Here is a 16,790-nt window from a genome sequence, read left to right as displayed (position 1 = left end):
TATTCCCATCCAGTATCATTTCCCTTCTTTTCTTTTTAGTTAAAGTGATTAATTCTTGCAGTTTTTTTTCATGTCTGTAAAAGGTCTTTATATTGCCTTCTTTTTTAAAAAATTATTTGCATTGGGTATAGAACTAGCTTGACAATTTTTTTGTTCAGTACTTTAAAGATGTTTTTTTACTTTCTTCTAATTTTCATTGTTTCTAACAAGAAACTCTGTATAAAATGTATCTTTTATTTCTGTGCATGCATTTGCCATTTTCTCTATTACTAGTTTTGAAATTTTTGATTAATCATACTCAAATACCTTTGTATAGTGTACTTCATATTTTTGGGACATGGGGATATGTTGCACTCTGTGAGTGAGTTTGTATTTTTCATTAAATTTGGAGAATTTTCAGTTATTATTTCTTCAAATATTTTCTTTTTACTCCTCTGACTTCTTCAGAGACTCCAATGACATCTACATTAAGTCTCTTGAAGTAGTCCTACAGCTCATGGATATTTTAAATTAGTTAATTAACATATTCATTCTTTCATGCTTCTTTTTGGAAAGTTTCTATTGCTGTGTATTCAAGTTTACTACTCTTTTCTTCTGCAATGTCTGATCTGCCATCCATTCCATCCAGTATATATCTCATCTCAGACATTTCAGTGTTCCATCTCCAGAAGGTCAGTTTGATTTAAAAAAAATTTTTTTCTTGCTCTCTGGCATGCCTGATAATCTTTGAATGGATGAATATTACCTTGTTGAGGGTTTGTATTTTTCTATTCCTATAAATATTCTGGAGTTTTGTAACGGAACATAATTAAACTTCTTGGAAACAGCTTGATCCTTTATGGTCTTGCTTTTAACATTTTTAGTTAGGGCCGGAATAATATTTAGTTTAGAGCTAATTATTTCCCACTGCTGGGACAAGCCAATTCTGAGTCCATTAGTCAATGAATTTTGAGGTTTTCCAGTCTGGCTGATGGGAAAAGGAACTATTCCTAGCCTTGTTGTGAGCTCTTTAGACTGTCTCTATAATTCAGTGGTCTTTAAGAGGGGCAGCTTTGCTCACCAGGGGTCATTTGTTAATGTCTGGAGACATTTCTGATTACTCTGACCTGGGAAGTGCTGCTGGCATCTCTTGGGTAGAGGCTAGGAATACTTATTTTCTACTATGCACGGGATTGGCCCCTACAATAAAGAATTATTAAGTCCAAAATCTTAAGAGTGCCAAAGTTGAGAAATCCTGCTATAATTCTTTGGAATAGTTGTCTTTGGCCTGCTATGCTTTCTTCACACGCGTCTGGGTGCATGCTCTTGAAGTACTCAAGGACTCTCTGCTGACCTCCAAGTTCTTACTCTGTGCAGCTCTCTTTTCTCCAATATACTGTCCTGAGGATTCCTGCCACCTTGTTCTACCCAGACTTTTTGCTCTGTCTCTATACCATAGGGAGATTCCTGGGCTCCCTCTAGCTCCCCTTTCCCTGAGCAACAGCTTGAAAACTCAAGGTACTAAGCAGGGGCAATCAAGGGCTTATTTTGTTTGTTTACCATCTCGTAAGGTTCACTGTCCTTTGTTGCTTGATGACAAAGTCCAGAAGACTGTTGTTTAATGTATTTTGTCTATTTTTGTTGTTGCTGTTGTTTCAGACAGGTGGGTAAATCTAGTTCCTGTGTTCCATCTTGGCTGGAAGCCGAAGTTTGACTTCTTATTTGTTATAGTTTTCAGATGCTCTTTTTATTGGCTGCCATGTTTAAAGAAAGCACGTTCGCTGTTTTAACCTTCTTAGCCACCAGTTATTCATTATGTTTCTTTTTCTCTGTACCTGTATCTGCTCAGCAAGTATCTCTTTTGTTACTCATAGTGGACTCTGCTTTCTTTCTCTGTATATCCTTTCATACTTTTATTTGTATTTTAACTTTGTGCCACAAACTTGATAGCTAATCCTCTAGCCTTCTTCTCGTTAAAACTCTAAGCTTCAAGTTATGCTTCAACTTAGCATTATAAAATATTCACCATAATATGATTTTATTTTTGTACTTAATTACTCAATTCTTTGTTTTGTGTATTTGCCTCAGGAAAGATAATTTCCTATACAATGAACAATAACAGTTGATTTTCTCGTGTTCAAAGTTGGCATTAATCTAACTATTCGATAAAGGAAACTCTTTGAAATTCTTATGAGAGGGAAAGTTGTATTTTTGTTTGATTAACATAACTGATAATAAATCTCGAATACTGATTTATTAGTAAAAATGTGAATTGTGAATAACAAAAGATAAAAATTTGTTGGTATTATGAATCAAGAACTTAATATAGATCTTTAATCTAAATTGTGTTGGGGGTAAATTAGAGTTTCTGTGAATTCTGCTTACTGTTTGGGTGAGATTTTCTAAACTATAATAAAGGTAGGACATTCTGTGTAAGAGGTATTCAAGGTAACATTAAAATTGATTGTAATTCTTACAGAAAATGGATAACATTGGAAGCATGAGTGAGCTTGACCAGCCAGTTACTTAAATCATTCAGGTTTAAGTAGTTACTCTTATTTCAGACACTGTATAGATCCATATGGAATTTTAGAACTACACTTGATTTTAGGGATGTTTATTTTGGACCTGATAAACTGTAACCGCTGGTTTCAAGAGTTTTAAGAGTATATATAAACTCCAATTAAAATCAGATTACCTAGGACGGGCAACAGTGACTCAGTGGCAGAGTTCTCACCTACCATGCCGGAGACCTGGGTTCAATTCCTGGTGCCTGCCCATGCCAAAAAATAAATAAATAAATAAATCAGATTACCTATCAAAGGTCCAATTAAAAATATTTATTTGAAATTTGAGACATGTTATGAAACAATACAGTAATGTTCTTCGGCCAGATTTCAATGCATATTTAAATAATATATCTGAAATCAAGTATATAATCACCCTAAGTCTAGTGTAGTGCCAGCCCATTCATTCAAGCACTTTGTTAAGTTATTGAGAAAAAACCAAATATCCAAGTAATGCAATTTACTTTAAGACCAGCTGTGTTTTCCAGGGAGTTCTATGTTTGGTAACTGAATTGTTTTTCAAGAAGTTAATGAAAATTAGCCCAAATCAGAGATATTGTCATATGATTGCTATAGACTGTTCAGTCAAAAGTTTCGGTCAGCTGTCTTTCTTACAGCTTTCCTTATTTTTCAAAGGGCCCTGCCCCAGGTGCAGCTAAGGTCTTGTTCATTAAATGCTTTATGATAATTATATGTAAAGTGACCCTCTTCCTTGTGTAGGACTGTGAAATCACTATCAAAGTGCAACAATTTAGTACTACTTAAGCAGCCTGGATTTTTTACCTTCTCATCTTCTGGAGATAATGCAGGAGGGAACTGCCTTTTGAAGTCACATTGAACTTATTGACGTCTATCAAAAGCATATCAGTGGTTGCACACAGCATAGTGCAGCTCAAATCTTTGAAGAGTTTGAACTAAAGATAATAAGGGTGAGACACGCAAAGGAATTTTTTATTGTTTAGAATCACTAAGATTAAATTGTCTTTGTTTTCATGGTAATATTCAAATTCTAAGTCTTGATTTATCACAGCAATTTAGAATTGTTTTAAAAACTAAGAAAACTCAGATATTTAGTGCTTGAGATGATCTGTTAAACTTAAGACCTAAAATTATTTTTATATTACTAAATTTGTTAACATTTAATCGCTATTGATTTATGAACCCTCGTAACATTGCTACAAGAGTGCATCTTTAAATGTGATAATATTACCGTGTCATAAAACTTAATGCTTATCTAATTTGCATGATTGTAAAATTGTATCATGAAAATTATATGGTAAGGAGAATATTTTTTCCATTCAGAGATCCAAAGGGACAAAAAAGAGAGTTAGAGTGGAAATATATATGCTCTAACTCACGTGTTGCCATACTTTTTCTGTAAAAGGCCAGTGGTAAATAGTTTAGACTTTGTGGACCGTAGGTCTCTGCTAGCATTACTCAGCTATGTCTTTGTAGTATGAACACAGCCATGCATAATAGATAAACAAATGAACTCACTTTGCTCCAATAAAAATCAAGCAGTGTGTCAGACTTGGCCTGCAGACCAAAATTTGCCAATACCAGGTCTAACTAATTGAACCAAAACTTAAGCTGATGGGAAAAAAAAATGTTTTCCCTTGCTTCACTCAGGCCATTTATAAATTACAAAAATACATATATATGTGTGTGTGTGTGTGTGTGTGTATATATATAAAATATCACTTTATTTTACTATTGACATCTTGTCAATTTAGGACAAGAAATGAAACTTTATGAAGATTTTGAATCTCAAAACTATTTAACTAACAACATTTGACTTTTATTTTCCTGATCAGTGAAAACCTTTTTGATGATGATTTAGTTATGCGAGTCTACATGGCCTTTCTTCCAAAGAGGTCAAGGCTATTTTAGGAACAAAATTTCTGTTGAATTCAAACATATTTCTAGTTTCTATTAGGAAGGATATACCTGTTTTCCCCACTAAAATGTAAGATCCATGAAGACAGGGATATAGTTTTGTTCACTGCTGTGTCCTCAGCAACCACGACAGAGCCCAGCACATAATAGGCACTCAATAAATATTTGTCTTAAATACTTTTTGTTTGTTGGAATGAAAAGAATGCATTGACGCATTGCTGTTTTAAAGCTGATGCATACAAATTGCCTCTGCTGTTACATCTTAAAATTAGTTGTTATCTTAAACTAGGAAAAAAGCTACAATAAAAGATATCCAACTTCTATTAAGAGCTATTGGAAGAACATTTAAAGAGAGTAATATATCAGGTAGGGTCTGTGAAAAATATTATTATTTTTTTATAACCAGGTTGATAGAAAAAAACAAACCAGTAAGAATGTCACAATTCTTTCAATAACCTGGTTAAAGTATTAGTGACTACTTTTAATGACCCCATTCAGTTCAGTAGCAGAGGAATGTGGAACCTCATGTGAAGTAACCCTTTTTTGGCAGTATGGGTGGGAGAGGAAATAGTTTGGTAGAGGAGGTAGCAGAAGGGTGCAACTGAAATATTTCCAAGTGTAGGCTCTGAACCTCTGATCGTTCCAGTTCAGAGTCCTGCCACATTTCTCCTAGATGGATGAATGGCAGAAGTTAAAAGTGAAAGAATAGAGGTTGTAATGTTGTGCAGAAAGAATAAAGATTTCTTGACAGCTTAAATGTCAATTGAGTCAACATAGATGAATCAGAGTTAACTACAGGACTTTAAGCGGAAAACACATTAAAGAGTGGCATGGTGTGTATAATAATAGAGACTAATCAAAAGAGAGAGAAAAATGGTTAACAGGAGGGATCTAGGTGGAGGAAAACATCGAAACAGAAGTCACATTCTAGAACCCAAAGAGAAGACAACTTGGTGTCTGCAGGGAATCGTTTGTTTCAGGTTGATTACAGAACCATTCAAATAAAAATCGAATTTAGGAAAGAAGGAATGGAATGGGGGAAACACTGAGAGCTGAAGATAGAGCCCTCTAGTTCCTTCAGATTAACAAGAAAGACAAAATGAGAAAGAATAAAGACAAAGGAGGGCAACTGAAAATGTGGATCGTCCCTGGGCAGTGTTCCCTCTGGTAGATCTTACCTTATGTAGCAGAATTGTGCTGTCCAGTTCTGGCAAATCAGGAAAAAAGAGAGTTGGTAAACAAAGGAATGCAATTTGCTTTGTCCTTGCCAGGTAGTTGCAGGAAACTACCCCATCAAATTAGCCACTTGAATTGCTGTATGTAGCAGAATGGAATTGATCAAATTCACTTTCTAGGGTATAAAAATACATTTTTTTAATATCCTAGAAGGAGAGGAATATGAAAGGAGGACCAGCTTGTCCACAATTAAAGAAATTTATGTACTTACCACATGAAAATTGAAAGAAATGTCTTTGTAAAAAAAAGATCAATTGTTCAATGCATTTGGCAAGATTTAAGTTCTAAGAAACTCCCAATTTACTCCTGCTATTAAAAAAGAAAAAGGAAAAAAAAAAAAACGAGTACTTTTGTCAGAACCAGAAAGGGAGTTTATTTGTGAATGGAGACAATGTTGCAAGAAAGAACTTGTCCATTGTGAAAAATTTAAGTACTGGGGCCAACTTTTAGCTGGCTTTACTGTAATATCATTTGAGCTTGAGCTTAAATTCGGGTTGTATTCATGTGAAGAATCAGCTGTAATAGATTGAGCAAACATCCATGGCTGTCATTAACAGAAAATGAACCTCTCCTCCTGTCGATACAGGATCCTTTACTGAGTTTACAAATTTTCATTCCTTCTTGAAAGTAGGTCTCCAAATGGGCAATACTCCATTCTCCTGATTTAGAAGGACATAGAGTAGTCAGTGTTAAGAAGCCTGTTTTGCTGACAGCACATGAACATTTTATCTTTGCAGAGAGGCCATGAGACTTGAACCTGAGCATACTTTTCACCCACAGGACTGATGTGCACCCAGAAGGAATGAAGCATGGATGTAAAAGAACGCAGGCCTTACTGCTCCCTGACCAAGAGCAGACGAGAAAAAGAACGGCGGTATACAAATTCCTCGGCAGACAATGACGAGTGCAGGGTCCCTACACAGAAGTCTTACAGTTCCAGTGAAACCTTGAAAGCTTTTGATCATGATTCCTCGCGGCTGCTCTATGGAAACAGAGTAAAGGATTTGGTTCACAGAGAAGCTGACGAGTACACCAGACAAGGTGGGTAATTGTTCTAGTAAAACAAGACCTGCTTGAATGAGGCAAACTTTGCAGATGTCACTTTTGTCCCCCTCCAAGGTAACATGAGTATTTTTTGACTTTTGGTGCCCTCTCCGCTGATGCAGATTTTGAGATAGGAGATGAACACATTGTATTCTGAATTAGAGTTAGAAAGCTCCCTGTGGGCACATTCTTTCCCAGGCACATCTCTTGATAAATGTAGAGAATAACTCCACAGCTCCGTATTTTACACAGGAAGTCTGTTATTTCTGCACCCAGCCCAAGTGTTCCTGTATAAATACAAAACCCGTTACAGTTTCGTGATAGGGCCCACAAACGTGTTTTTTATAGTTAGAATTTTGTGCAAAATAAACAGGAGCTGTTGCTAAGGAAACTCATCTTTCCCTCTAAGAAAGTAAGGATTGTTGTCCTGGATTATCTCATGATTCAACCCAACTGTTGGGTCGGTTTCACCCAAGGACCTAGTATGGTAAGGTACCATTTTCTTCTTCACAGACCATCTAGGACCTTCATGTTAGACCTAAAAATATCCTAGTTCCCGTTACTATAATCCATTATGGCTTGGTCGTTCTCATATATTTATTAAACATTTTTATACTTATCTGCCTGCATATCCCACCAGTGGAAAAATGACCTTTGTAACTTGACTCCACTATCCTAAATGTACTGCTTTCCACACATTGTCTCTTATTTTAAATTAGGTATCCATAGTTATATTTTGTTTCTTCTAATATAGCCTTGAGATTTGGGCAAAATTACAACTAATGAAAATAAAATCCTATTATGTTTGTATTACAGTGTACAATTTACATAGAACCTAGCATCCATTAGCTAAACTAATCAGGAAACAAAATGAGAAAAAAAAAATTAAACTTAAGCACTATAGACTATATTCATTATTTTCTAATTACCTTGCAGACAGTATGGCTAACAGTTTGATATTGGGCAAGGACAACTTTAGGAGAAAACAGTGATGCAATAAATGATTCAAAAGGTTAAAAGTTTCCATGGTGCTCTGCGTTGTGGAAAGAGCCATCCTAACTAGATTGAGCAGCGTTTGCTCACCCAACCCTGTTTACGTTAAAGAAATCTCATTTGATTTTCTAAAGAGAGATTGTTTTTTCTTAAGAGTATCTTACTAAAGATTGTTGGCAAATTTTAGGAAAAGAGACACAGGATGTTAACATTTTTAATTTAGTTCTTTAAGGGAGGATATAGAATGCCCATTTGAGATAGGTACTTTTGGTAAGCCAAAAGACTTTAGTAATATTTTACAAAGCATTATAGTTCTAAACCCCATTTTTTTCTTTATTTTTGTCTACACAGCTGACATAGATTATCAGGGTACATTTTTCACTAATTAGGGAAAAAAAAGCAGGTAATTGTAGCAATGTATGCATGCAGTCAGAATCCACTGTGAAGTTTTGTTTTTTGTTAACAAAAATGACTATTTAGAAGTCCTATTGGGGGGGGGGGGCACTGGGAATGTTATTAGAAGAAAACCCACACATGTGGCAAGATGTATTGGGAAGGCTGATTGCCACCCCAAGCAAGCATTTCGTTTTGGCAGAGTATGGATGCTTCAACAGGTTAAAAATAGTGAACTGAAGTTTTCACCTCCTAGGCAGCGTTAATCTAGAACAGACTATTGTTGATGACATGGCGATGCCATCTGTGGAAACCCTGCAAATGCAATCCTTAAGGGACCAACTAGTACTACTGCTCAACTCCTTGAAAGCAGAGGGTGGAAGAATAAGAAGGTCGTAGGCGAGGGAAGGTGAGCAAGGCAGTGGACGCAGGCTTCTTGCCTGGAAATGATGCATGGAGTCATGAAAGAGAGTTAAGAACAGAAGTGAAAGGAAAAGCAAAAGGGGAAGGTGTGGTGGTACTGTGATTCGTTTGAGATGATCGTAAATCAGAATATATTATTAAGCATCTAAATTAGAGGTGCTACTAAATAATAGCTAACATGTACTGGTCCTTCTGGTGCACCAGTTGGTGTGCTAAACAGATTATATGCACTATCATTTGACCTTCACAGTGACCTTGTGAGGTATGTCCCAAGGGCTTCTTGTCTTCACAGATTGAGATGTTGAGGCCCAGGATCCTGTGGCTAGCAAGGTGCCAGGTGGGATTGTACACCTGGTCTCACCTGCCTCTAGAGATCAGACGTCTCCCCTCAGTGCTGATGCCAAAGGGGAAAGCAGGTATTTCAGTGTAATCATTGTCCTTTGGTGTATTTGGAGTAAAGTGAAGGCATTTTAGTCCTTTGGATTGAAATGGTGGTAGTGTGGATAGTGGAGAGCAAGCAAATAGGAGACCTTTCTAGGAAATAAAACTGATAGCATTTTATGATTGGGTAGATGAAGATGAGGGAAAGAGACGCATTAAAAATACTTTTTCTTTCCTGTGGTTTGATATGGGGAGAGTTTGTAGCAGGAAAGGTAGCTGTAGGAGAGAAATGAGTCAAGAAAGTCTGCGTTCAGATTTTGTTTTTCCTGACAAGCAGAATGAAAAATCCTTCTAGTCCTTCATTTGCTTTGAACCTGACAAATGTCCATTTTTCCTCACTGGCTCTTATGCTGTGAGATTAATTATTTAATTGACAAAATGTGCTTCTTGCCACAGCTGCTGACATCATATACCTAATAAAAATGAAAGATTAAAAATGTTAATAGTAGCCAAAGATTTTTGAAACAATTCCAGAAAATCAGGCTAATTTAGCTTGCCCCTGGAGTAAAACTACTCTTCAATCCTACATTCATACCCTCAGTCCTTGAATGATGCAGGAAAATGCGGCTTCCGGTGGAGGAAGGGGCAATCCTGTTAATACAATTAACATGGAGACTCCAAATCTAGATATGCAGTGTTTTTTATTTTTATCAACCAATTTTATAGCCCGTTACCTAACTTGATTTGCTTGTTTTTTATGACTTTACTAACTGGCAGATGACTATTGTTAATTACCGGTTCTATTTAGATACTGTTGGGCAGGAGATGGTTTCATTTTCACAGTAATGTGTGAGTTTGCCTGGATCCCTTTCTCTCCCTCAGTCTCTTTGGTTTATTGGTGATGGAGAGTCATTCTTTAAGCAGCTGGGGAGCTCCCTGTAGATGTGATGGGGTTAGGGAAACAGTGACTTTTTTTTTTTTGCATTCTTGGATGCTATTTTCTTTGATTCATCTTTGAAGAGAACTTATCCCATCAGGTCTCAGATACATTTCTTATGATACAGCTGCCTAAGGTAATCCCACAGTTTTAGAGAAGTGTTAAAACAAAAGCTCTTTTTTTACTACTGCCGCTCTCTGCGCATTGACTGTAAGTGTTCTTGACCCAATGAAAATGTGTATCAACTCCAACAAGGAATGTTGACCGTGAGGGAGAATTTTGAAATGAGGTGATGTCTGGAAATAAGAACACTTTTGTTCTACAGAAGCTGTAAGCCTAGAAAGAGCCACCTCTGAGACAATCCTAAACCCAAAGCATTTAACATCCGGTCAGAATCTGCAAAGGGATTTTGACCTTCTGAATTTCAAAATGAATGGACTAACACTTATTCTTCTTTCATAGAGAGGTGGCACTGGGGAGGAAGGTTATCCATTTTTAAATTTGAAAAGCAGATACTGTTGTCTGTGTTTATATGTAACCTGAATCAAAATAGAAAATAAAATGAAAGAGAAGGAAAGGGAGGCCAAGGCATGTTGCCCAAGCCAGGCAGTCGTTGATTTCTAAGTATGAGTCACTTCGGGCCCACCCTGATGGCCTGGTTCTAGTCCCAGAAACTCCCCTCTTCCCTTATAGCCGCTTTGGGATTTGCCTTCTTATCCTTATCCCTACTGCCCAGCAACCCCCAGCTCTAACAAACATGGCTTCTGCTCTCACCTCCAAAGCCAGATCTAGGGTAGTGTGTGCGGTGCTGCTGGAGGGGGAAGAGAGAGGACAGTAGATTCCTAACCCTCTGATTCTCCACTGCTGCAGTTGCTAGTTGGCTGCATGTGCAGCCTAGCCTGTCTTTTATACAAATATTCCAGATGCTACTCCTACCTCTTGCCAAGGACAATGCTTTTTTTTGTGACGAAACAGAAAGACATTAGAGGAGCAGTCTGAGATTTTCTATGGATCCAGGGTTCTGGCATGATGGTGGCTTCTATGATGTCTCATCTCCCTCTCTTCAAGTCAACTACTCATCTCCCTTGGACTGAATGGTAATTAGGATTACAAATGAGACCTGGACTTACACTGGGGTATGAAAGTTCAGAGCTGGTGCAGTTACTTCTTCCCTTTGTGCTAGACCTAGAGCTGAGAATAGAGTTGAAGAGCTCTAGGGTGAAGGTGAGAAAGAAAGCTATGCTGATGTGGTTTCAGAAAGAGCTCTGTCTACCTCTCCATGGACCCTACTTGAGTGAAAGTTGCCTTCTGGAACAGCTGGTTTTCTTGGCCCCTCAGGATCTGTGGGAACCTAAACAGATGTATTTTCTCAACCCTGATACTACAAGAGTGCCAGCCAAGGAAACCAAGGGGGAGAAAGGCTTGGCGGTGGAGTCTTGCCCTGCTCCCTAAAGCACCCCAGGAAAACAACAACATGCTTAATCACGCCCAGCATGCAGGAAGTGGGATGAAATGCAAAACAAACAGGACAAGAAGCTCCTGGTAAAAATGAAAATGAGAAATAGAGAAGATAGAGGACAATATGAGTCAAGAAAAAAAAGTAAAAACTTATAGTAAGAACACTTACAGAAATCCAAAAACAGAAAAAATGCAACACTGCCAACAAGCAAACAAGCCCAACAATAACAAGAAAATGCTAGGGGAAAAGCCCCCACAATTCACAAACTGAAAAATATAACAGATTAGTTTAAGAAGAAAGGATGGTTGTTATTGAGACCCAAATTAATGGTTTGAAGACTGAGTAGAAGAAATAGCTCAAAACAGAAAACAGAGTTCTGGGTAGAATTCAGAATAACACACACACACACACACACACACACACACACACACACACACACACACACACACCACCCCACCCCACCCCCAGCATACTCTAGAAAAATTCTTTAGAGATGAGGGTATCTTACAAGATTTTTGGTGAAAAAGCAAGTTAGTTTTCTTGTTACTGACAAAGGAAAAAAAAAATTATTCCCAAATATCTTATCTGCAGGAATGAAAGCAAAAGACAGAGAAATGACAGCTACATAAAAAACAAAAACATAAAAGCCTACAATGCAGCAATCTTATATGCAGACAAGAGTCATTTCTCAGGATAAATGAAAGCTATTTAGGGACATGCGAAGAGTCACAGGCTGTATCACCAAGATGTATCATCTAAGGTTGTACTCAAGAAGAAATACCGACTCCATCAGAATCAAGACCTATAAAAGGGGAGGATTCAGTGACCAGCTTTGCAGTATATATTATTAAATCTCCTTTCTTGATAACAGAGTAGTTGGAAATTTGTAAGAGGCACTAGGAAGGAAGCTTAAGAAAAGACTGGAACTAAAAGTACTCACCTATCCTAGCAAAGTCCAATAGAGGAAAGCAGTAGGGGATAGTAAAAGAATTCTAAAATCTCATCTGAAGAGAGACAGAGCGGAAACGGTTATGGAATAGAGCTTAGTGGAGGGGGTGGGGAGGGGATATTTGATATCTGATATCATGCACTTATATAATAATGAAAAACATGCATTTGAATACGAATGTCAGGAAAGGGAAGGTAATCATTAGTGGAATGAAAAAGCACAGTAGCCCTACTTAATTAGCAAGAGGAAAAGGGAATAAATAGCAATCTGGCCAGTTAAGCAAAAACAGCTACTAGGAAAAAGAGGAAACAAGTAAAATCATGAGTAACTATAAAACAAGTAAAAGGAATAAAATCTACTATGTTAATTATTGCATGAAATGTAAAAAATTATTACAGAATTTAGTTAGAAAACAAACTATCCTATTTTTTAAATAAAGTATGTATAAAAAACGGACTTAAAGTGGTGAAGAATTGTTGAGGATAAAGAGATGAACAAAGAAATATCAAGTATACAAACAGAAAGAAAGCAGGAGTGACAAGTGTTAATATCAGAAAAACTGGAATTTAAATAGGACAAATGTTAATGGTGTAAATGATAGAAGGTGTAAATGGTAAAATACAAAGGGTTAAAGGCCCTTAAATTGCATATGGTAAACAATATTGTAGCGGAATTTATAAAGCAAACGCTGTAAGGAAAAAATAAAGCTTATTAAAGTATATTTATATTGGAATATTATAGTTTACCTCCTTTAAAATCAGGTGAATCTAGAACATAAAAATAAATCAGGACAATTATATAATATTAACTGAAAGTTTCTGTGTTTGGGGGATATGTGTGTGTGTATCTCCATCAGATAGAAAAGATAGTTGTTTTTCATATTTCTATGCAACATTGCAGAAATTGTTCTGTATTTTGCTGTAAAGAGAAATATAAAATATTCAGAAAAGTAGAGACATAAACTAAAATATTTGATCTAATCTGGTAATTTTTTTTAAGAAATAACACAAAATAAACAAAAATACCTTTTCCCTTTGGATTACAGTATCCCTAGATTTTGACAGCAAGCAATAAAAAGCATCAAAAAGAAATTTATGGGAAACAGTGAAAGCCTTAATCATAAGAAAATAAATTCTTAAATGACTTCATTATTAAAGAATAAAAACTAACAAAAAAGTACTTACTAAACATCTTAAGAAATGAGCAAAATATCATAAAAATAAACCAAAGGGAAATAGGAAGAGGGAGATAGTCAAGTTAAACTGTAATTAAAAACAAATTAAACAGTTAGGAAAAGGTTCCGGGTCAAGATGGCGGCTTAACAACATGCGCATTTTAGTTTGTCCTCCAGAACAACTACTAAATAACCAGAAACAGTACAGAACAGTTCCTGGGGCCACGTCAGTGACCAGACACGTAGCGTACCCCAGTCTGGACCAGCTGGACTGGCTGCGAGCACCCCCTCCCAAACCGTGAGTTCCCAAAGCTGTGGTGGCTAGCGCCCCTCCCCCACATGCTGCTTCCCAGAGGGGAAAGGAAAGGACTTTACCAATAGCAGGGACTGGGCACAATCAAATGCCAATTGTGGAACTAATTAACAAATTCTGACTACTAAAAATAGGCCCCCAGCTTAGGTGAACCTGATCAAAGTGGAGGTTGCTCATTTTTGCCCCAGTGCCAATGGGGCAGGGCTGACGGAAAAAGGGGGGAAAAAAAGAAGGAAACAGGTTTTTGTGTCTGTGTATCTACAAAGGTTTGACTGCCTCTGGATACAGTGGCAGGACTTTTCAGGCTGCAACTGCCCCAGGCATAGGCAGAAATGAGCTCTTTTGGGGGCTTGTCTGGAGCCTGTGCCTTCCCCAGGGGAGGGGTGAAGCCCAACACAGGTGGAATCCCTCCCTCAAGGAATTCAGACCCCAGGGCTTGGTAATTTGAAGCCATTAAAACCAGCCTACAACCTCTCCTCTGTCTCCACCACACCCCCAGCAGGGAGAGTCTGCCAAAGTTAAAGATACCGCATCATCTTATGCTGGTGGGACCTGCAGTCAGACAAGTGCCACACACAGGGCAGGATAAGAAAAACAGAGTCCAGAAACTTCACAGGAAGTCTTTCATCCTGCTGGGTCTCACCCTCAGGGAAAACTGATGCAGGTGACTCTTTCCTCCTGATAGGAGGCCAGTTTGGTCTGGAAAAATCTGGCTGGGGTCTATAATATCTAAGTAGACCCTCCTCAGTGTGTGTGGGGGGGAAAGGCACCACACAAGCAGGGCAAGAAACAAGAAAACAAGAACTGAAAAATTCTCCTCTGTTAAACAAAACTTAAGCTAAAGGTCCAGATAAAGCTGAACAGAATGTCAGAGAACAGATAGACAACAAATTCATCCAGCAAGAAAACCCTAGATAAAAGAAGTGAAAGCAATCTCCAGAATAAACTAATTAAGGTAATTAAATGCCTAGATGCCAGCAAAAAATAACAAATCACACTAGGAAAATCGAAGATATGGCCCAGTCAAAGGAATGAACCAACAATTCAAATGACATACAGGAGCTGAAACAACTAATTCAGAATGTACGAACAGACATGGAAAACCTCATCAAAAACCAAATCAATGAATTGAGGGAGAATATAAAGAAGGCAAGGAAAGAACAAAAAGAAGAAACTGAAAGTCTGAAAAAACAAATCACAGAACTTATGGGAATGAAAGACACAGTAGAAGAGATAAAAAAAAAACAATGGAAACCTACAATGGTAGATTTCAAGAGACAGAACATAGGATTTTCTAAACTGGAGGACGGAACATCTGATATCCGACAAGAAACAGAAACTATAGGGAAAAAAATGGAAAAATATGAGCAGGGACCAAGGAATTGAAAGACAATATGAAGCGCACGAATATACGTGTTGTGGGTGTCCCAGAAGAAGAAGAGAAGGGAAAAGGAGGAGAAAAACTAATGGAGGAAATCATCACTGAAAATTTCCCAACTCTTATGAAAGACTTAAAATTACAGATCCAAGAAGTGCAGCGTACCCCAAAGAGAATAGATCCAAATAGACATACTCCAAGACATTTAATAATCAGAATGTCAGAGGTCAAAGAGAAAAAGAGGATCTTGAAAGCAGCAAGAGAAAAGCAATCCATCACATACAAGGGAAGCCCAATAAGACTATGTGCAGATCTCTCAGCAGAAACCATGGAGGAGAGACGACAGTGGGATAATATATTTAAATTATTAAAAGAGAAAAACTGCCAACCAAGAATTCTATATCCAGCAAAACTGTCCTTCAAAAATGAGGGAGAAATTAAAACATTTTCAGACAAAAAAATCACTGAGAGAATTTGTGACCAAGAGACCAGCTCTGCAAGAAATACTAAAGGGAACACTAGAGACAGATACGAAGACAGAAGAGAGAGATGTGGAGAAGAGTATAGAAAGGAAGACTGTGAGTAAAGGTAAAAAGAAGGAAAATTAGATATGACATATAAAATCCAGAAGGCAAAATAGTAGAAGAAAGTACTACCCATGCAGTAATAACACTGAATGTTAATGGATTAAACTCTCTAATCAAAAGACATAGTCTGGCAGAATGAATTAAAAAACAGGACCCATTTATATGCTGTCTCTACTCAAAGGACATGAGGCCAAGGACACAAATGAACATTTACCCACCAATGTTTATAGCAGCATTATTAACAATTACCAAGAGATGGAAACAGCCAAAATGTCCATCAACAGACAGTTGACTAAACAAACTGTGACATTTACATAAGATGGAATATTATGCAGCTGTAAGACAGAATAAAGTTATGAAGTATGTAACAATATGAATGGACCTTAAGGACATTATGCTGAGTGTGATTAGCCAGAAACAAAAGGACAAATACTGTATGGTCTCACTGATATGAACTGACATTAGTGAATAAATTTGGAATATTTCCTTGGTAACAGAGACCATCAGGAGATAGAAATAAGGTGAGAGATTGGGTAATTGGAGCTAAAGGGATACAGATTGTGCAACAGGACTGAATATAAAAACTCAGAAATGGACAGCACATACTACCTAACTGTAATGTAATTATGTTAAAACACTGAATGAAGCTGCATGTGAGAATGATAGAGGGAGGAGGGCTGGGGACATAAATGAAATCAGAAAGAAGATAGATGGTAAAGATCGAGATGGTATAATCTAGGAATGCCTAGAGTGTATAATAATAGTGAAATGTACAATGTACAAATTTTAAAAATGTTTTTGCATGAGGAAGAACAAAGGAATATCATTATTCCAGGGTCCTGAAAATAGATGATAATTAATACTTTAAAATGTCACCTTCTGTGTGAGACTAAAGCGAAAAATGTTTGTTACAAAATTTGTATTTTGACTAGAGCATTTCCTAATATAACTCATGTAGATAGTTTGATTGAAAGTCTTAAATACTTGGAATCTCAGGTAGGACATGAGATTTTGTTGGTTTGTCCAGAGTGATGCCCTGATGAATCCCAGAGTGATTTAATCAGTGACTGGAAAAGTATTT

General features: G+C 37.2%; 1 protein-coding gene across 8 annotated transcripts in view; it reads left to right on the top strand.

Moving 5' to 3' along the window:
• Positions 1–16,790, top strand: part of TENM3 (teneurin transmembrane protein 3) — a 1,405,686-nt gene that overhangs the window by 859,794 nt on the left and 529,102 nt on the right. For all 8 annotated transcript variants that reach the window (XM_077144566.1, XM_077144565.1, XM_077144570.1 and 5 more), the window contains one exon: positions 6,459–6,719. In XM_077144566.1, the coding sequence (XP_077000681.1) occupies positions 6,488–6,719 (232 nt within the window). In that variant the 5' untranslated portion in view covers positions 6,459–6,487. The remainder of the gene's footprint in view (positions 1–6,458; positions 6,720–16,790) is intronic.

The sequence above is a fragment of the Tamandua tetradactyla genome, chromosome 26 (genome assembly GCF_023851605.1).
Source record: "Tamandua tetradactyla isolate mTamTet1 chromosome 26, mTamTet1.pri, whole genome shotgun sequence".
NCBI classification, from domain to species: domain Eukaryota; kingdom Metazoa; phylum Chordata; class Mammalia; order Pilosa; family Myrmecophagidae; genus Tamandua; species Tamandua tetradactyla.
This window is presented reverse-complemented; position numbering and strand designations above follow the sequence as displayed.